At 45.7% G+C, this 22126-nt stretch overlaps 1 protein-coding gene across 5 annotated transcripts in view; it reads left to right on the top strand.

Moving 5' to 3' along the window:
- The window catches only part of PECAM1 (platelet and endothelial cell adhesion molecule 1), a 74414-nt gene that overhangs the window by 33044 nt on the left and 19244 nt on the right, over positions 1 to 22126 (top strand). For 3 of the 5 annotated variants that reach the window (XM_021678507.1, XM_021678508.2, XM_021678511.1), the window contains 9 exons: positions 1144 to 1419; positions 5623 to 5871; positions 7128 to 7403; positions 10791 to 11078; positions 11755 to 11862; positions 13016 to 13043; positions 14266 to 14342; positions 16734 to 16787; positions 18480 to 18542. In XM_021678507.1, the coding sequence (XP_021534182.1) occupies positions 1144 to 1419; positions 5623 to 5871; positions 7128 to 7403; positions 10791 to 11078; positions 11755 to 11862; positions 13016 to 13043; positions 14266 to 14342; positions 16734 to 16787; positions 18480 to 18542 (1419 nt within the window). Of the gene's footprint in view, positions 1 to 1143; positions 1420 to 5622; positions 5872 to 7127; positions 7404 to 10790; positions 11079 to 11754; positions 11863 to 13015; positions 13044 to 14265; positions 14343 to 16733; positions 16788 to 18479; positions 18543 to 18966; positions 19377 to 22126 lie in introns of those variants that run through there. The other 2 variants (XM_021678509.2, XM_021678510.2) reach the window with 2 other exon arrangements.

Below are 22126 nucleotides of genomic sequence, written 5' to 3'. Positions count from 1 at the left end.
TAAGCAACCGACGGTCATGATCTCAGGGTCATGAGATCGAGCCCCCTCCCTCTCCCTCTGCCCCTCCCCCCTGCTCTCGCGCTCTCTCTCAAATAAATAAATAAATCTTCAAAAAAATTGTTAAGTAAAAATGCACCTATGTTTACTCTTACTATTTTCAATGTGGGGTGTTTTTTTTTTCTGCATTTAGATCTCTGGTGCATCTGGAATTAATTAGGGTGTAAGAAAAAAACCCTTTAGTGATTATTATGCTTCTCCAGAGGGCAGTTGTTGTCCTCTCTTTTTTGACTTGTATTCAGGACAACAGACTTTTTTTTTTTTTAACGATAGCTATTTATTGTGAAGTTAAATGACTTCACAGTAAAAAAACTAATGAATTAAAGTATATCACTCTAAATCCACTTTTGGCATTTTTAAATGTCCCATTTGATTTTGCAGAGTTGGCAGTCTGCGTGTGCACTCTAACACTCTGCAATTTGTTTTGCAGAAGAAAAGGTTTGTCCCTACTTCTCTTACCATCTCCTGAAGATCCTGTCCCCTGGCACCCAACCCATCCTTTATTAAAGCAGCGTTTTTCAAACTGCATGAGTCATGAAATCAATTTAGTCAGTCAAGGCCAGCATTAAACAACAATAGAATAGACTATAAATCCATTTTGGGTGGGGGCATACCGTTATTTAAATGTACATTTCCATGAAGTGGCAGAGTCTACATCATTGTCAGTTTTGAAAGCTATGGAATATTTATACTGAAACGCCATAGTTCCGTGAAATGGTGTGAGAGGAGCCTAGACAATTCTTAGTGGGCAGGGGCGAGAGTCTGTTTCTAATGTTCTAATTATTTTTGAGGTCATTTGAAGAAGATTCTGCAGATGAGATCTAGAGAAGGTGGTTTCGCCTTTGGGAAGCTCAAAGGAGGATTGCAGTTTAGAAGGCTGAAGATTCGAGAATGAGTGAGAAGGGAGAAGTGAGAAGCTATCAGAGCAACTTAGGAGAAGGTTTTTGGGAGGAAAGATTGAATTTTTTTAGTTAATAAGGAAGCACAGTGCTTGGCAACAAAAAAGCAAAAAAGGGAGGACGTAAGTGCCTCTTCCCCTCACGCAGGTTTAAACCCGAGTCCAACCAGCTTATCCTCTTCTTTTAGAATCCTTCTCTAATCCCAAATTCCACGTCAGTCCCGAAGGAGTGATCACAGAAGGAGATCAGCTTCACATTAGGTGCACCATTCAAGTGACGCATCTGGTCCAAGCATTTCCAGAAATCATAATCCAGAAGGACAAGACGATTGTAGCGTACAAGAGCCATGGCAACGAGGCCTCCTACTCAGTGATGGCCATGGTGGAGCACAACGGCAACTACACGTGCAAAGTGGAAGCCAGCCGGATATCCAAGGTCAGCAGCATCGTGGTCAACATAACAGGTAGGGCTGCTGCTGGAGGGTGTGGGAATATGGCGGGCTCGAGCAGCCACCATGCTGGAATCCAGAATGGCCAATGAGGGCCGAAACTTCTGCTCCTGCTTGTTTGTCTGATGTGCTCAGGTGGGGGTGTGGTGCTCAAGGGGGGAAGTCAGTAAGCAGTTAGCTGTGGTGGTTGAGTGTTCAAGTTCTGGCATCAAATCCCAACACTGTCACACGCTACTTTGGCGACCTTAGGCGAGTTACTGAGCTGCTCTGTGGTACAACTCTGAGATGGGGGAAAACGACAGCACTCAACCTGTAGGACTGTTAAAATGACTAAGTGACATGACTCTGCTATAAAGAGCCTCATACAGAAGAAGCACTCTGTGATTGTTAGCTAGTATGTCTGTTATTACCCTACATTTATCTTTCCTCTGTGCCAAGCACTAAGCTAAATCCCAGACACAGGTCCTAAGACAGGGTCAGGAGTGAGAAAGCATTAATAAATTCAAAAACAATAGTAACAATTCTTTTTTGTTGAACACTGGTTTACCTACATTTTCAGTTCATGCTTGTAACAATGCTATGAGATAGGTATCATGATTCTGCATTTATGGATATGGAAATTGAGGCTGAGATGTTAGGTCACTCACCCAGCGATCACAGGGTTACCAGATGGCAGAACAAGAATCATTCCCAGGCCCATTTGACTTCCAAACCCATGCATTTAAAAGTTCTATTGGACTCTTTTCCCCCTTTCCTGGATTTACATCTCTCCATAGTACCTATTGCCAAAAGAAATATACTCTACCTCTTCCTGTTTCTTTTATGTACCCAGGCACTAGAATGTAAGCCAATGAGAACAGGGACATTAACTATTTTATTCAGTGCTATGTCCTTAAACACCTAAAATAGTGCCCGGCACATAGTAGGACTTCAATACATATTTGTTGGATGAATGAATGAACATCGGATGACAGGGTTTCTGAGAGTAGAGAGAGTCAGCACTTCTTGGTTGCCAAATGGAGATGTTCATTCATTCCTTCATTTACTGAAAGCCTTCTAAGTGTCAAGCATTGAGTGTAGAGTCACAGGGACAATCCACAGTATCACAGGTAGGCTGCCAACTTCCCAACTGGGTGATTGGCAAATGTGTTGGATCCTGCCAGTCTTCAGTGTGTACTAGCAATTTGTCATTGATAATGACAAATATCTTGATGGTACATGATGTTTTTCACTGATAAGACATATTATCTCATTAGAGAAAAGTATTCAATTCAACATACATTGAGTACCTTCTGTATGCTGGGCAACTTATTGGGGATAGATAGCTGTCTAAGGTCAGGCTTTGCCCTTGAAGAATTCACAGACGTAAATAGACCATTCGAATGCAATGTCATGAACAAGTACAATAAAGGGATGGGCATACTGCTGTGAGAGCAACAGGGACCAAGTGGTGAACCAACTGACTCTTGCATCAGTCAGAGCAGCATCCTTACCCGTCAGGCCAGTCTACTTGAGGAAAGCATAAAGCATCATTGGTCCCTAAGATACTACTGTTGTGTTAATTAGACACCCAGAAGTCTATATCATGTCGGGTATGCAAGTCATTCAGTAGATCAGTCTCCCTGGCCCAAGATAGCGAAGTGTTAGACTCAGGCTGCCCTTCCCATCCCTTCAGCCTGAGTGCTCTGTGATCCCAAGCTCTGCCCTTTCCACATGGAGCTAACTGAGCCACACCAGGGCTGGCAGGCAAGCATCCTCATGTTCAAGTTCTACCAGGCCTTTGGAAATGTTTCCAGGCCCACTTAAACATCTGGTTATCCACACCCCTGTTGCTATCAAGCCTCACTGTCAGTGGATATAGTGACGTTAGCAGCTCACGATAATTTTATGAACATGAAAATCATTGAATTAGTCATTTGTCTTCAGATAGAAAAGACACCTTCCCCCCCCCGCCCGCCCCCCACTGTCCACCTTTTCAGATCTAATCTGTCGCCAGGTGTTGCCAGGTCTCTCAATTCTGTCCTGTCTTCTTATCTCTGTAATCACATCCTAACAGTGGCCCTCACACTAGGATTATCTATTGTAGGGGTGTCCTGGAGCATCTCTGTTCCAGTTCATTCTTCAAGCAGCTATAGGAGAAGCCCTTCTAATATGGCCCCTACTTGACATCACTATTCATGGGCTTAAATTCCTGCATGGTCATGATCCTTCACTTTGACCCCATCCCCTTCCCAACATCCCTCCCACTCTGCCTAGATCACCCTTTCCCCTTGGCCACTGAAAAACTTCTGCTGTCCTTAAAGACCAAGCCCCAGATCTCCCTCCAGACTCCCCCAGGAGAGTCCCATGGTCACACCTCAGTTCCCACCACACTCTATTCCTGTCTTTATGTCAGCAGTCCCTGCAAAGAGCTAGCATATGCCACCACCACTCTGAGTAAGCTCTCGAAAGACCAAGTCTGGGGTTCAACTCACCTTACATCGTTGATACTTAAAACAGAGCCTGGCACATTGTAGGAGCTCAATAAATATTCATTCAATGAGCAAGTAAAAGACTAATCCTTATTAGTCTACATGATGGTCCCGCCAGTCTGTTACATTATGTCCTTTAGAAATGAACTATTGTTCCCTAATATTTCATTCCTAATTCTAAACCATCTTGCACCTACTTCTGCAGGATGGTTTCTACTTTTTACATTTTTGTTTACATATTTTTAAACAGAGTTGTTTCTTTGGGATTCTTGCTGAGTCATTTTTTCACATTTTTTGGTATACACCCAATGAAATTGTAAGGTATTTTAGGATGTCTCTCTTTGGTTCCTTTCCCCACTCCTAAGCTAGAGCTTTTGATCATGCTCTGAAAACAGATAAGTCAATGCTTATATGGAAGGAAGGATGGGATGTGTCTTAATAAAATATAAATTAATTATTGGGCTACCCCCTTACTTGAAGTTTTATTTGATTTTATTGAGGAAACTAGGAAAGCACTGGGGACTGATTATGATGGAAATGACTTCCATAGCTATGTAATATCAATGACAATGACAGTGTTGATTGGTGTCCCCAAACCTGTTAAATTTAGAACCAAAGGTAGATTTTGATTCCCTGACTCCTGGCTGCATTCTCAAACCTGTAGTCCAAGAAGCTTTCCTAAGAGGAACTTTGGGTCTCTGTTCTTTTCTCAATATGCAGATAGTCTCAAAAATTACTGACTCCTGGGGTGCCTGGGTGGCTCAGTTGGTTGAGTGTCTGCCTTTGGTTTGGGTTGTGATCTCAGGATCCTGGGATTGAGCCCCATGTTGGGCTCCCTGCTCAGTGGGGAGTCTGCTTCTCCCTCCCCCCAATTCCCCCATGCTTGCTTGCATGTGTGCCCTCTCTCTCTCTCTCAAATAAATAAATAAAATCTTTTTAAAAATTACTGAGTCCTTCCTTCTGCATCAAAAGCCATAATCTTGAAGCCAGAGTACACTTGCTTACACGAAGGACCAAGTCTTCGCAGCAGCTAAGTAGTTAATTAGTAATTTCCCAGTATCTGAAAATAAAAACGCATTCCATAACTACAAAATCTTGATGTATTTCAGGGAATATTTAAATAAGGAGATGCCAAGACTTCTTAAAAGTCAACTGTATCTTTACTGTTGTTGACATTCAACCTGAATTATGGTACTAGTGACTCCTTAAAGTGGCATAGAATTCTAGCTTACAAAGTATTCAACCTCAGGAGGCTTCAGGTGTCATCTTCATCTTTCTCTGTGGGAAGTTCGGGAGGGATGGGGTCCAGCTGCCACTTCTCCCCAACCTCACGCTCTCACTCTGCTTCAAGCCTGCACTGCATCCCTCCTGCTTCCAGTCTGGGCCCCTTCAACTCCATCCCTTCTCCTTCCAGATATCTCCTTCTAACACACATCTGATGCCATTCCCCTGACCCAAACTCTCCATGGTTCCCATTGCCCCTAAGATACAATTCACATTTCTTTAGGTGGTTCCCAAGGTCCTTCAAGATCTATAGGTCTTCCTTCTAATCCCACTATGTTCCAGGATGCTTGAACTTTCAGGTGCTCCTTCCTGCCAGGCCCGTTCCTCTGCTTAGAACACTCCTTGTTCACCTGGATAGCTTCCTGCAAGAGTCCCTTCCTGATTCTCTCTCTTCCGTCTCTGTAAGGGGCCCATGATTGGTGCCCAGAAACATCTCACCCCCTTCTACTCACTGGTTTTTCAGAGCTATTTTCCAAGCCGAAGCTGGAATCTTCCGCCACCCGTCTGGACCAGGGAGAAAGCCTGAACCTGTGGTGCTCCATTCCAGGAGCACCTCCAGCCAACTTCACCATCCAGAAGGAAAAGATGATTATGTCAGAGTCTCAAAATTTCACCAGGATCGCCTCAGCGAGGGACAGTGGGACATACACCTGCAACGCAAGCATGGGCAAGGTGGTCAAGAGAAGCAGTGGAGTCCAGATAACCGTGTGTGGTGGGTACATCCTCACTGGCTCAGAGAGTCTTGGGTGGGATGAGACAGAGACAGTTTATCACCAGCTGCACCCTCTCCAGGCTGAAGGCAGATCACACTGAGGCAGGGGAAGAACTTGGGGGAGAGAGAGTGGTGAAATGAAGAGACCAAACAAGTGGGTATTCCTGCTCCAAGTACAGGAAGGAGGCAATACAAGGAAAGCGTAGGCAAAAGTGAAGTTCATGGCTTTATTGTGGCTGCATGCTGATGATGTGCTGAGCTGGCAAGATTCTGGCTGCTGGAACAGGCTCCCACTCCAAAGGTCAGGGAGGAAACACTCCTTATTCAACACTAAACTTTAGGATCTAAGTTCCTGGCTTTTATCCATATCCTGACTGACTAGTAAGCCCAGGTCTTCTGGTGGGCAGAATGTGGGTACTGGGACCACCTAAAGCCATGTTTCCCAGAGCTGACTGTGCATGCAAAACTGGGTTAGAATGCAGATCAAGATGGAGCCAGAGTCTACATCTCTGACTAGTGCCTGCCTTGGGGATGTTGGGCCCTGGACCGCCCTCGGAGTAGAGGGTCTCTAAGTGACAGTGGAACTCTGGTCAGGCTGTCATAGGCTCTGCTGCAACTCAGTCACCATCCTTCAGTTTAACCCATGGATGTGGTTTATGCAGCCAAGATTTTAGTCTCAACTCAACCAGGGTCATAGTCTCTTGTCAACTCACTCGTCATGGAATTCCCAAGGAAATAATACAAGAGACAAACGTGGGTCATTACATTTCATAAGCTTTACAAATAAGCAAACTTCTGCATAAGGACCTCGTAGAATTCTTGCTTCTCGAGGCATAGATGCGGTTTACTCTCAAGAGAGCCTGAGGCACTGAAAATTTGTTTTCAAATCGATTCCACCTGGGTGCTTGTTATATTTCTTATGCTTTTCCTGTATCTTTCCTCAACACAACAGCAACATACGGGTGTGTGAGCATGTGTAGGTGAGATATATGAAAATATAAATGGATTTAGGGGGATGTAGTGTTTTTCTTGTCACCCTTTTTTTGTTTATAGCATTCACTTCCCCTCTCCCTCATCACCACACACACACACACAACCTGTCCCTCTTAAAATAGTCCTATGAAGGTAGGTAAGACAGGCAGGTAATTATGGTAATGCCAGAGAAGCAAAGAGCAGAGTTTGGAGAAGGACCCTCTTGGGCTGGATGTTTTGTTTCTGCCTTCAGTGTTGTTCAGGTTGTTTCTCTGTCGTTCTAGAAATGCTCTCCAAGCCTAGGATTTTTTATGACTCCAGCTCCGAGGTGATAAAAGGACAGACCATCGCAGTCAGCTGCCAATCCATAAATGGAACCGTGCCTATTTCTTACCACCTTTTAAAAGCAAATAACATTTTGGAGAGCCGTGACATGACCTCAAATGAGCCTGCAGTATTCAAAGACAACCCAACGAAAGATGTAGAATACCAGTGTATTGTGGATAATTGTCACTCCCATACCGAAATGGCCAGTGAAGTTCTGTGGGTCAAGGTGATAGGTGAGTTGCTGTGCTGTGGGAAGAAATCCTGTGGTTTGGGGGCTTTACTTCACATTTTCAAAGGTTTGGGGTTGCCCCGGGGGGTTGTATGCACAAGTGGGTGGTACTTGTGCAAAGGCCATAAACATGTGGCAGCGCGGCCCAAGGCCCAGGTAAATGGGTCCAGAAGATATCTGGTGGCTCTTGGTATGGCCAGTGACATCTCTTTGCAGAATCTTTCAACTGAACCGCTAAAATATCAGAGCAAAGTGTCCTGACGTCAAGAAGCACTAAGCTGTGTTTTGGGGCTCCCTTAACATTTGCTCCTTTTTAGATGAACTGACAGCTATCTCTGAGAATTGTAGACCAGAGTTTTTCTCCACTATGGACTCTTGGGGAGGCAAATTCCGTCATGTGCAGAACCTGCAGCCGTCAGAGCTTCAGGCTGTAGTCTCATGGGACTCGCGCTGTCATACTCAGGAGAAATACACCATTGTGCTGGGGTGGATGTTTTTCCTTGAGCCTCTGTCTTGTGCCTCTCAGGAGGCCTCAGGAGACCATTGTTCGCATCTCTGAGATATTCCATATCCTTTTGTAAAAAGTTCAATATGCTTCTCCTTCTTCCTCCTCCTTCTTGTTTAATAACTGCCTATCTGCAGGTACCACTGTGGACCTCTGAAGCAGGAGAGAGATTCCTGCTTCTATTAATGTATGGTCCAAAAGGAGCCATACTTTTCAAATTAATATCACTATATATAAAGCATCTAATGCTATAGGTCATACAAAAAAAGAAAACATGTTCTTTGTTTTCAATGACATAACAAGAAACACAGGATGTCCTGATTAAATAATGCAGAAATATTTTAGTATGTTTGAATGACAGTGCAAGGAAGCATAGAAAAAAAATGTTACTAGGGAACCCATGATTGTCACATGAACTATCCTTACAACAATGGTGATAGGAATTCAGGGCATGAAAGATATCATCTAGCTTGAGTTAGAAGAGCTGGGTTAGGAGCCAGGTCTTGACAATGGGTCAAGAAAGGGCTGGAGATGGCTTACCAGTTAAATACATGAGCAAAATGTCTCCATGGAGCAGTTCAGAAGACTGGGTAGATCAGATGGCTGGAAACAAAAGATTGGGACTGGAGAATCATTGGATATAAACTGAAAAAGTGACTGAGCTCAACTGTGAAGGGCATCGAATGCCAGTCTTCAGAGTTGAGAATTTGTCCTGTGTGCAATAAGAGCCAGAAGAGGAAAGGAGGTCATGAGGAGGATGGAGCTTGGGGGAGATTAACCAGGGTCCTCTATCAGTTAGAAGTGGAAGGCTCAAACCTCACAATACCTTAAGAAGCCAATGCAGAAGCCCACCTGAAACTGTTTAAATTGGTTTAAATTGGGTCAATACAACTGGTTAACATTACTGAGCCCTGACCATGTGGGCACCCCAGTATGAAGTATTTTAGCAGATTATCTCCATTAATACTTACAATAGCCTTGTAAGATGCATTAAAATATTATCCTTATTTTATGATGATGCAGTGAAGGCTTAAGATGAACAGCTGGTGGGCAGTTGGGCTGGGAATGGGGGCCGGGCAGCCTGGCTCCTGAAGCTGGCTTGCCACCACCCCACTGTGCTTCAGCAGGAGAGAGGCTCTCGAATCAGGCTCTACCCTCCAGGACTCTGCCCTTATGATTGAACTCCACCCTCCCATCTCGGGCCTGGTGCTCCCTTTTGTGGGACGGGCATCTCTGTGGTCTGGCCACCCGCTGCACTCTCAAGGAGGTGGTTCAGAAGTCAGGTGCCAGGGGCGCCTGGGTGGCTCAGTTGGTTGAGCATCCGACTCTTGGTTTCAGCTCGGGTCATGATCTCAGGGTCGTGAGATCGAGCCCCACATCTGGCTCAGAGGGGAGTCTGCTTGGGATTCTCTGCCTCTTTCTCTGCCCCTCCACCTGTTCTCTCTCTCTAAAATGAATGAATAAATCTTTTTTAAAAAATAAAGTCGGGGGCGCCTGGGTGGCTCAGTCGTTGGGCGTCTGCCTTCGGCTCGGGTCATGATCCCGGGGTCCTGGGATCGAGCCCCGCATCGGGCTCCCTGCTCCGCGGGAGGCCTGCTTCTCCCTCTCTCACTTCCCCTGCTTGTGTTCCCTCTCTCACTGTGTCTCTCTCTGTCAAATAAATAAATAAAATCTTTAAAAAATAAATAAATAAATAAATAAAAATGAAGTCAGATGCCAGTCTGCTGACCAGTCCATTCTCACACTAATAGGAAAGTCTGCTTGGGAAGACAAGTGAGGATCAGAATTTTGGTAATTAAACTTGTAAAATGTATATGGGAGGAAATTGAGTCCTGCTTGGATCTGCTGGGAATGCAAGGCTGGCAGGGCTTCCCAGTGGAAATGCCCAGGTCAGAATCGAGACCTGGAATCCAGGGGGAGTAATCGGACTAGAGCTGTCTATTTCGGCATTAAATGCTCTATGTTCATGTGTTAAATGCACAAACAGAAGCTATGATGTAGGTGAGATCACCAAAGAGGAGAATGGAGGTGGAAAGCTGAGGACTAAATTTTGCAGAAAGTCCATATTTAAGGGGCAAAAGGAAGGCAAACTAGTGAATAAAGAGGGTGTGACAGGTGAGGAGGTTAGAGAATCTAGGCTGGGATGCATCGGAGAGGCCGCAGAGGAAGCCGCACTGGTTTGGGAAAGCCGCAGATGGGAAGACTGGAAGGACACCTATGAAGACTGGAATTAATCTGCTAGGGACTCAGGGATGGGAGAGTCAGGATCGGGTGACCTTTGGCGTATTCTTCAAAACCAGAGATGGAGAGCAGTTTCCAAAGCGGAGGGACGGAAGTCAGGTGACAGGGGTAACAAGAAGGTGGGAAATGAGGATGCGAGAGCAGTTGGTTTAGAACATTTGTAAAGGAAAAGGGAGAAAAACAGGAATAGCTAAAGATAGTGGGTCAAGGTTATTCATAAGATCTGGAAGTGCCATACATCTTTGTAAGCACAGGGAGGGAAATCACACACACACACACACTCACACTCACACTCACACACTCAACAGGGCACAGAGATGAACTATATCATCAGGCTGAGTGGTCAGTAATCCTTGAGGTGCTAAGTGAAGGGAGGTGTCCCTAGCATCTTGTGTGTAAACAACACATGGGCAAAGGAGGCTTCGGTTGCTGTCCTTCTGGGTTGCTGTCCTTCTGGGCTAAGGAGAGGAGGGGAGATATGAAGGATGTGGGGTGGGGGTGGTGAATTGAGTAAAAGGCACACACAGTCACGGTCCCAGTCTCTGTCACGGGGCGGCAGGAGGCTGGCCCCGAGCAGCACTGTGTCATGTTCCCTCTCTTGCACCTCCTCCTTTCCTCAGTGCTGTCCCTTTCACTGCCTTTCAGCCCCGGTGGATGAGGTCAAGCTCTCTATCCTGCTGAATGAGGATGTGGAGTCTGGGAAGGCCGTCACGCTTCGGTGCTCCGTGAACGAAGCATCTGGTCCAATCACCTTCAGGTTTTACAGAGAAAAAGAGACCAGTCCCTTCTACCAAATCACCTTGAATGACACCCAGGCCATTTGGCACAAGGCAAAGGCTAGCAAGGAGCACGAGGGACAGTATTACTGCACAGCCTCCAACAGAGGCAACCGGGTCAAAAACAGTCCCCAAAGCAACATACTGACAGTCCGAGGTGAGTCAGGGTCTGAAACAGTGGGATCTAGTGTGGCCTCCAAGAGCGAGGCCAAAGCCTCATCCCTCGTAAGAGGAAGTGGGCAGCTGTTTAGCTCATTTCACTGAGGGTTAAGAGACCAATGTCCTCCAGGCTCTTTTGTTGCAAGTGATAGACATGCATCCAAATTAAATATAAAAGAGGAATTGGTTATTATAAAAAATTAGAAATGTCTCACATAGTTGTAATTCCAAATTCTTGGTCAAGAGATACCAGTTGGCCCATCTTGGGTCAAATGTCCACCCATGGACTACCTATGGCCAAGGGGATTGGGTCATGTGGAAGGGACATAGTTAGGGGAGCCCACACAAGTGGGTAGAAGCTGGTTTCCTAGTGAAGGAGAAGGGCTGAATAGACCCCAGAAAGGAGTCTGCTTCAGTCCAATGGTCCTTTAAGACCATAGCTGACTCTGTAGCAAACAAACAAACAAACAAACAAAAGACACACAAAAACATCTCTCCACCAGCTATGAACAGTGTCCTTCAGAGGTTGATGTTCATGTAAGATGCTGGTTACAAGGACTATAAAAACTAGTCTTATTTGTTGCTTAAACCTGGTATTATTTCTTGCTGGCAGAGGAAAAACCTATGTGTGTGTGTATGTGTGTGTGTGTGTGTGTTTTTTTCTTCGTTCCCAGTCTTTCTTGCCCCATGGATAAAAGGACTTATTGCAGTATTTGCCATTGGAGTGATAATTGCCATCTTGGTACTTGGGGCCAGATGTTATTTTCTGAAGAAAGCCAAGGGTAAGTACAGTTCTTTCATTCCATTCTGGTAGGTTGCCCTGTCCAGGAAACTGGCCCTGGACATGAGGGGCTTCAGCTTCATGGAGGGCTGGTGCTCTGCCCCACTGGGAACTGAGGAGATATAACTGGTGACAATTGTTTTTCTCCTTGGGGTGTCACCTTGATAACCAAAGATTTTGGCTTTGGTGGGCATAAAGCTTTTATTGCCCCCTTGGATTTAGTTAGGCACAAAGGAAAGCGATTGCTTTCCTAGTTGAACAACCCGGAAAAGCTGCATCTGGGGGGAGGTTGCATCTACATGTGGTCAGAAGATGCTGTTTCTGTGGATTTGGCCACACCTAGTCCTGCAGTTGGTAGAGTGCTATGGAGACCCACCTAGGGCCCCCCCCCCCCCGCCATCCACTGAATGCCTCCTAATTTGTCCATGATTTCTACCCTGTGCTTGAGGTTAACCACACATGGAAGGGAAGCCAGGATCACCCACTGACACTCAGGAATCAGAGTCAGCTAGCATGAACTTAAGGAAAAGGGCTCGGCCCCACTAAATTCTGCAAAATTTTTGTAGAGTAGGGCAGGTTGTTTTGGAGCCCCAGTGCTGCTGCCTGGGACGGGTGGGGGCAGACGGGATGAGGAGGGGCCCTGGGCTTTTTCTAGAGTAAGAAAGCTGCAACCCTTCTGGGAAGACAGGCTCCAGAACCAGCCCTTTCCTAAGGCTGACCCTGGCCTTGGTCTCAGGCCAGCTTGGAATTAAAAGCATAAGGACTGATGTAGCCTTTACTTCTTGGAATCATCTTGAATCAAAGAGATAGTTGCCGGTTTATCTGGCTTACCTGGTTCCTCTCCTGTTGACTTCATCTCTTATCACATTCCACTAAGGAAAATTGCTCCTGGCTAAAACAGTCAAAATGTCCATATTTCTGGAGGAAATGATGTGAAATCTCTTGGTATAAGACCAAGAGAAGACCTACTTTGTTTGTTTATTTGTTTGTTTTTTTCTTCTTTTTTTAAAAGCAGGAATATATTTGGCTTTCTTTTCTCTTTTTATGGGCATTCAATCTTCAAGAAAGTCAGATATGGTTGAGATGAGTCTTCCTATCTGGTTAAGACGTGGATACTTTATACTAACTTTGGATTTTCTCTTTCTCTTTTAAAGCCAAGCAGACGCCAGTGGAGATGTCCAGGTCAGTGTGTGTACTTGGGAGAGAGGTGGCTACTCTGTAGACATGCATCAACTATAGGGAGATTCTGGTCCTTAGAGAATTTTCAGTGTCTCTTGGAAAACTCAGAAAAATAAGGGTCTTCAGTGTGAGTAGCATAGGGACACGTGTGTCTTTGGCTCCTTGGAAGATTGCCAACTGTCCTTCCATGGGAAAGAATGGCTTTATTCTGAGGTCATGTCCTTCTTATGCTGTTCCTTGTGAGATCCCCTTTTCCTTATGAAATTATATTGGATGGAATTTTTAAAGATTGCTTACTTGGCAAAATAGAGTTGGCCTAAGGAAAAAAAAAAAGGTGGTAATATTTTTACTGTTCTTGAAATCCAAAATTCAAAAGTATGGAAAGGGATAGCTCTGTCCTGGAGAAAAACAGTAGCACAGGATGAAGAATTCAGAGGGGTGGGATTCACCTTGGCCCTGACACTTCGTATTTTTATTATACAAAAGCCAAATATCCAATTTTTATTTCTCAATAAAAAACATAAAAAGCTTCACATATTATATATAAATTAAAATGAGTTATGCAGAGTCCCATGCAAAATATTAAAAAGTGTCATTTTCATTTCTAATTTGAGGCTAATATTGACATGTATGAGAAATTGTGTGAGAGCAAATAAAACTCTTGATCAACAATAATGAAATCATACGTATTGCTTAAGGCAAAATATTTTGTATTTATAGTAACTATAATATACAATACTATTCAATTTGGCAGACATAGTCTTTATCTGAAACGATTTCTATAAATACATACCAGAATACATTTCTAACAGGCCATTTGTATTAAGTGAAAGTAACAAGGATATATGTGTGTATATATTTGATTAATATAGGATAATTCTGGTATGTCAAATATGTATGAGATGATGGACTATTTAATGAATGGAATAATAGAATAATCAAGCAATTCTGAAATAAATGAAGACCGTCCAAAGGAGGACAAGAAAAAGCTACTTCTTCAGAGCTTGCTATAGTAAGGGAGGGCCCTCACACTTCTTTTAACAGCAAAGAGTTTTTGTCAACATTTTGGAAAAAATGTTTATTTTCCACAGGAGAGGGTAAAGTTTTCCTCACTTCAGAAAACGCCCCCTGGTTTTCTCATATCTTTCCTTGATTGTTTTCGTGGTTTGAAGTTAGAGCCAAAAAAAGTCATACTCTTTCTTTCCTCTTGAAATTTCCTTTGAAGGCCAGCAGCACCACTTCTGAACTCCAGCAACGAGAAGATGTTGTCAGATCCCAATACTGAAGCCAACAGACATTACGGTAGAGTCGTGGTTTCCTGCTAAGTGTTTTCCCCAGCTGGCCACAAACTCCCTCACCCCTCTTAGAAGCAGGATCTGTAGATGATGGGGTTCAAGTTGGAAGGGAAGCCCTGTCCTCAAGCAGGGGCACTTCATCTAACTGGTCGTGGAAGGGTGAGCTGATAAGCAAAACAAAAACTTAGGAAGAAAGGCAGAACGTTCTACCCTAATCTTAACCACCTCCTAAACATCCCCGGGAATGAAAGGTGGAGAATAATTATAATGCTGCCGGATACCCATCCTGGGTTACCTTCCAAAACTTTGAACATGGCCCAGGTATAATCATTATCCTTTTGTTAGAGAGAGAGAGACCAGTTATCAGATGAAGGCATTGGTAAAAGATCTTCTCAGATGGAATTATTTATTACAAGCACAAGACAGTTTCCACTCAGCTTTTGCCACAACTGATTCCAATATTTGTCTGTTAGTGGAGGCATTTAAAAGAAATGAGTGGTACAAAGAGTACCTGGTGATAAGGCTTTAGTGCAAGCTTGGAAGTCGGCTCAGTAGGGTGGGAAGCCAATCCCCCCCGCATTTCTTAATCCCATTAGGTCTCGGAGAAAATTGCTGCAGTCTTGGAGCCAGGGTGATGGCCGCTTCCCAGCGGGGCAGATAATTTTATCACATGCAATGTCCTGTCCCAGACCAGGTTGGGGGCAGTTTTCTTTATCAGAAGGTCTGGGAATAGAACGCCCATGTTCTTTACTAAATGTGTAAGTGTTCCACAAAATGAGAGTTTTAGGATATGCCTCTTGCAGGGCGTACTTGAGGCATATGTTTTAAGAACTGAGCGATTCTTGTAACTACCAAATCATCAACCTTTAAAAAGTGAATAAAACAGTGCCTGGCTGGCTCAGTTGGCAGAGCATGAGACTCAGTCTCAGGGTGGTGAGTTCAAGCCCCACACTGGGCATGGAGACTACTTAAAAAAATGAACATGTAAACAAACAAACAATAAATAAACAGATAGAAGAACCTGGGAATTCCTGAAGTCCATCAAATAGAACAGGAACTAAAGAAAACATACAATGTGGTACAATCCTTACTAAAAAGTGAATACAACATCTGTAATAACAAAAGTAATGGACCAATAAAGAAAACAGAGTATCATGTAAGAAACTACATTCGGAAATATTTGGACTATTTAGCAAAAAGTAATCCAGTGTTATAGGGGAAATACCTTTTTGTGGTATAAGGGGGGTTCTTTTGGTTATTTGTATTATACACAAATACGTAGACACTAAATTGAATGCTAATATAGACTTGTATTAAAATAGGATTTCCCCCAAATTTCTAAAATGCAAGAAATACTCTAACTCTTATATTGTCTCTCCATGGATTATTTCACTTTATAAAATATTTTAGTAATCACAATAAGTAATTAGCTTAAATGCATAATGGAAAATCATGTATTCTTCAGAAGTATTTATATTATTTATAATCCATAAAATTATTTTTAATAAAGAACAACTTGATAAAAAAAAAAGTTAAGAAGTTCTTTTTGCCCACTGAAGTGGCAGCCTGGAGGTACCACAATTTCTTTAAACTATGTTCTCCTGCATCCAGCTCTCTGGTTGGAGAGGGTTAGTTTGCTAGTGTTTTTCATGTTTCTGGTTATGGGCCTATCCCTTTAGAATTAAGCTTAATTTTTTTTTTAAATTTATTTATTAGAGAGAGAGAGTGAGAGAGAGAGCGCAAGAGGGGGTAGGGTTAGAGGGAGAAGCAGACTCCCCGCCGAGCAGGGAGCCCGATGCGGGACTCGATCCCGGGACTCCGGGATCATGACCTGAGCCGAAGGCAGTCGCTTAACCAACTGAGCCACCCAGGCGCCCTAGAATTAAGCTTAATTTCTTTTTTTTTTTTTAAGATTTTATTTATTTATTTGACAGAGAGAGAGAGATCACAAGTAGGCAGATAGGCAGGCAGAGGGAGAGGGAGAAGCAGGCTCCCTGCTGAGCACAGAGCCCCAATGTGGGGCTCGATCCCAGGACCCTGGGATCATGACCTGAGCCGAAGGCAGATGCTTAACCATCTGAGCCACCCAGGCGTCCCTAAGCTTAATTTCTAATGAGCTTGCTCAAAGTGAACAATTCTGAGTCTTGAACAATTCATAAGCAGAAGTATCCCACCCGTGGGATGGTGGGCATCACTGGTATTAGAAAGTGACCACACAGAGGTCGGATGGGGCCATAGGGGGACGAAGAGGGAATCCAGAATCTTCTATACTGCTGGTGGACCACTACACTGACGAAGTTAGGCCTCACTCTGTGTTAGTGGCACTGAGTTTTTGACAAGTTATATAGGAAACTAGGATTTCTGTTGCCACTCATCCTCTTTGTTATTTTTCAATTAGGTTACAACGAAGATGTTGGAAACCATGCAATGAAACCAATAAATGAAAATAAAGGTAATTATCGAACTAAGTTTTTTTTTTTATTAGAAACATTTACAGAAAAAAAGACCCCTAGGAAAGAACTAAAACTGTTAAGACCTGGGGATATTACCCCCCACTCCCCCGCCGCCCCAGTGACCCTGTCGCCAGCTGCTGTGTAAAATGGGGGTGGCTGGTCACTTGCTCCAAAGATGCTATCTTGTGTCCTTACTGGAAAGTAACCTAGGGGCCCCTGGGTGGCTCGGTCGGTTGAGCATCTGACTCTTGGTTTTGGCTCAGGTTTTGATCTCAGGGCTGTGAGAATGAGCCCCACATCGGGCTCCGTGCTCAGCATGGAGTCTGGTTGAGATTCTCTCTCCCTCTCCCTCTGCCCTTCCCCCAACTTGTTCTCTCTCTCTAAACTAAATAAATAAACCTCTTAAAAAAGAAAGACAGTAACCTAAAGTCCAGTGGGAAAGAGCTGGGTTATACCTACCAGGGAACTGGGTACTGGGTACTGTAGGAGGATCTCCTCTCTCTTGGAGAGTAGAGGTGGGGGCGTTTTCTAAAATAGCATTGTGGTAAATCATCAGGTTGTACACCTTACACTTATACAAGGGTTACATGTCATTTATACCTCAATAAAGCTAGAAGGAAAGTGTTAAGGGTCTGGGATGGGGAGAAGCACACAGGGTACGTCGGGGGTAATAAAAATGTTCTTTTTCTTAAAAAGGCGATGGGTACACTGTTATTTATTATTATTATCTGTATTTTATTCCTAACTTACAAATATTCTTTGACACCTAAGTATTTAATAAAAATAAAACATACACTATAAAAAAATATAAAAATAGCATTGCTGCTAATTTTTAAAGACAATGAACAATAGATTGCTTGCTATGGCCTTAAAGCTCAGAAGGATCGGCTAACTCATTTTTCAAAATTCCCTTCCCCTCTGGCCTGCTAGCACAGGAGCTAAAGATATAAAGAGGTAAATACCGGTGTCCTTGACCACACATCAGTTTTTAGTGCTGGTGAGAAAGACTCACTCTGAGACTTCAAAAACAAAACAATAGGGCGCCTGGGTGGCTCAGGCTGTTAAGCGTCTGCCTTCGAAGGAGGTCAGGATCCTGGAGTCCCAGGATGGAGTCCTGCATCGGGCTCCCTGCTCAGCCTTCTCCCTCTGCCCTTCACCCTTCTCTCTCTCTCTCAAATAAATAAATAAAATATTTTAAAATAAATAAGTAAACAAACAATAATGTTACTTGGAGTTAAAGACCAACAACTTTCCCAGATTTCACCATAGTGGCCCGACTGCTTTCATTAACTTGTTTTTCGAAGCATATGGCTTATATTCTCAGAGCATGTTTGGGCTGGGGAAACCTGTTCCCCATTGCCTGAGATTCTTTCCATCTTGGAGATAGCTTTCTATGCCTGTGGCCATGGAATAGGCTTCCAGAGTTAACTGCCGTGGCTAATCCTGAGCTTTTGTAAATCCTTCCCCTGTAGAAACAAGGGGACCTGGGCAGAAGGGTCCCTCCACATCCTGGGGATAGCAGGACTCATCACTGTCTTCCCCAGCCTGTGGTGTCCCTCTCACCCTGAATGGCATTCAGCCTGTGTCTGGCTTCCTCCTCGAAATAGGGACTCCTTCAGTCCTTTGAGTGGAAATCTCTAATGCAGGCGGGGTTTTGTCTAACTGTGGGGTGCTGTGGTTCTTTTGAGCAGAGCCTCTGACCTTGGATGTGGAGTACACAGAAGTGGAAGTGACCTCTCCTGAACCTTACCAAGGTAAACAGCATTACTGGAGTGGCTCCGCACGCTTTGCTCTCTGCTTGGGTGTAGACACCAGGGTGAGCTATGCTATGACCCAAGGACAAGGGTCCCTTTGGTCAGTCAGAAGGGAGGCAGTCAGCAGACAGACCTGGGCATGCCTACGGCAGGAGCGGGGACCCCTGCCTAGGCTTTTGAGGCATTAAATTTCATTATTATTTACCATACTATTAATAACGAGTAGGTTTTACTGAGCAATTACTAAGTGCTAAGAAATGTGTTTGCTGAGAGACCTTTTTTTTTTTTTTTTTTTTTTTGGTGAAAAGATTTATATTTAGATTTAGCCAGCTGGACTCAGTTTAGATGATTCCAATTTTGTTGGCAACATCCAAAGCATCATAGTCAGGAGCCAGTCGAACATATGCCTTCTTCTCTCCATCAGGTCTGATCAAGGTGTTGACTTTGGCCACGTCAATGTCATAGAGCTTCTTCACAGCCTGTTTGATCTGGTGCTTATTGGCCTTGACATCCACAATGAACACAAGCGTGTTGTTGTCTTCTATTTTCTTCATGGCTGACTCAGTAGTCAGGGGGAACTTGATGATGGCATAGTGATCAAGCTTGTTTCTCCTGGGGGCGCTCTTTCGAGGATATTTGGGCTGCCTCCGCAGACGCAGTGTCTTGGGTCGTCGGAATGTAGGTGACATGCGGATCTTCTTTTTTTTGTGACTGTGGACGCCTTTCAGCACCGCTTTCTTGGCCTTCAAAGCCTTTGCTTTGGCTTCGGCTTTGGGAGGGGCAGGGGCTTCCTTCTTAGTCTTCGGCGCCATCTTCGTAAAAGGGCTGCTGAGAGACCTTTTGAGGGCCGCCTCACTCCTGGGTGTTTTGGGTTTTCTTCCAGAGCTACGTTCCTTGCCCACACCTAGCATCTTCCTTAAAGAGTTGCTTGCACCTTGAGCTTGGGGAAAGGAAACGCATGTTTGAAGGTAGTGAGGGCTTGGCTCGTTAAAGGGACTCTTGGGTAAATGCTTCTGAAAACACAGAGTCCCCTTCTGTATAAACAGTGGCACTGGCTTCCCACTTCAGGTTTTGTTTTTCTGTGTGTGGTTCTCTCAGGGGCAGGCTGGCTGGAGGTCCCTGGCTCTGGTGCGGTGCTGGGGACACTGACTCAGCCTGGGCCACTCCATAGCGAACATGAGAGCGTCAGTTCCAGTTCCTTTTGGCCCCACCAAAACCATGCACGTCCTCGTAGCTCTCCCTCGCCCCAGCTCTCCCACAGGCTGCTACGCTCAGAGGAGCCTCCCAGAGCCTTCTGGCCCTGCTGGGGAGCTCTTTAGGGCTATAGCCACGCATCCCCCTTCCCACTGAGCCTAAGGGCTGCAGCTGTGTCCACTCGGCCTGGCAAGCTGAGGGCCGCTTTCCAGGCCGGGAACGCCTAGCATTACCCAGAGTCACTGGGCAGTGGCATCCCTTTATCATCTCTGGCTCCATGAGTTGGGAGGAGTTGTGCGTTCCTTCCTTCTTCCTTGCTTAGGTTCTGGGTACCATGTCAGCAGGTATGTGCACGGAATCTTGAGGTGAGGCTGTCCCCTACGGCTCCTAGGCTGTGTGCTGCCCAGTGGGGCACCGTTCCCACAGTCTGCAGTCAGAATGGCCCCTAGAGTTGATGCTGCCCCATCTGCATGCCTACACCGGGCATCCTACTTCTAAGACTGGACTGGACCTGGGAAGGTGGGGGCCGTGGCAGGCCTGGAGTTCTCTTCCTCTTTATTTCATTTTAAAGAGGTTTGCTTGTTAACAAAGTAAGGGTCCGGGCGCCTGGGTGGCTCAGTCGTTAAGCGTCTGCCTTCGGCTCAGGTCATGATCCCGGGGTCCTGGGATCGAGTCCCACATCGGGCTCCCTGCTCGGCGGGAAGCCTGCTTCTCCCTCTCCCACTCCCCCTGCTTGTGTTCCTGCTCTCGCTGTCTCTCTCTCTGTCAAATAAATAAATAAAATCTTTAAAAAAAAAAAAAAACCTTAAAATTTAAAAAACCAACAACAAAACAAAACAAAGTAAGGGTCCTTGATGGGCCAGCCCCTGTGCAAACAGCAAAGGTACAGATATGATCCCCACCCCCCAGCCCCGACCCATGGAGGTAGAGCCCGTGAGGGATCCAGGAAAACAAGGGACCGAAGAATATATGGATAGCGTCAGGTTATGGTTAGTGCTCGGAAGGAAAGGAATGGGGAGCAATGAGAAGGCAGGTTTGGGGGCTGGCATTTAAGCTGGGGCCTGAAGGGCACAACGAAGGTGGCCCCGCTAAAAGGAGAGAGAGTTAGGAGAACCCAGGAAATGGGAAGGACAGCGCGAGGTGGCCCAGAGCTTGACTCCTTTGAGGATCTGGAAGGAGGCAGATCAGTGTTATCACCAGGGGAGAGGGGGCGAGGGTGGAGCCAAAGTGCTGGCAGTGGATGGATTCGAGATAGATTTCGGAGACGTGGCAACACTGGATGAGATTTTATGGCAAGGATCGGGGAGACCGAATCACTACAGGTTGCATGACTGACTAACCGGATGGACGGTCAGGATGCCTGAGACTGGGAGGAACAGGTTCAGTTAGGTGAAACATGAGATGCCCAAGAGGAGACAGACAGCACAGGGGGCCGGTGCTCAGAAGCGAGTCTGGGTCGGCTGTGGCTAAAGGGGCTGTAGGGGGCTCCCCTCCAGCCTTCTCTGGTCCCGCCAGAACCTGCCAAAAATGCCCCCCCCGCCACCACCCCGGGCACCCAGGACTGTGCATCATGGGCTCAGTCCCCTTCCTCTTAAGGGGACTTCTGGCCGGGACGGGACGGGGAAGACTAACAAGAGGGCAAGGCTGCTCAGAGATTTTGCATATGTGTAGAAAAACCCTGCCGTCCCCTGACCCTCCAAACTCTGCTGGGCACTCACGCAGACAGGGCTTGCCCTGGGCTCTGGCTTGAGGTTCTCATGCTCCCCTCGCAGAGGGCCAGGTCCTGCCCCCTCCTCTGCCCCCCGCTGGGCCAGGACGAGGTGGGATTATGAGCGCTGTGCCTGATGGCCTCAGAGGGTTTGGACTGGAGGAAGCTGAAGGAGAAAGGACACAGGGTTTTGTCCTTGGAAAAGGGTCCACTTTCCACTCTTTCGAGAACGTTTCCATGTTAGAGCGTCTGGTTTTCTTTTTCTTGCGTGAAGGTGGGGTGGGCTCTAAAGGGAAAAGAGGTCCTCGGACAGGCTGAGGAGAGGTGCTTTCCTTGCCAGGCCGAGCACAGCTGCAGTCACCTTTCCCCACGTTGCTGCGAGGGTCTCGGGAGAGCTAGAGGGAGTGCCACGTGGGTGGAAATGGAGAGTTTCTAGAAGATTCAAGTTGAGTTTTCTGGACCCAGTGTCCTGGGTGCTCAGGGATAGCAGGGCAGGGCAGGCCTGGCCTAGGATGCTGTCCCCTTGCTTTCTCATGGGTGGCGGGTGGGGTCACTAGGGTGAGGAAAGGGCTTTGTGGTTTCAAGGCCAGTGATGAGTAAACTTGATCTGGTCTTAGCCAACCCAGTTCCCTGTCCTCAACGCTCCCTCTTCCACAGCTGGGATGGGGGAAGGGATGAGGAT

Source organism: Neomonachus schauinslandi, chromosome 15 (genome assembly GCF_002201575.2).
Source record: "Neomonachus schauinslandi chromosome 15, ASM220157v2, whole genome shotgun sequence".
In the NCBI taxonomy this organism is placed as follows: domain Eukaryota; kingdom Metazoa; phylum Chordata; class Mammalia; order Carnivora; family Phocidae; genus Neomonachus; species Neomonachus schauinslandi.
This window is presented reverse-complemented; position numbering and strand designations above follow the sequence as displayed.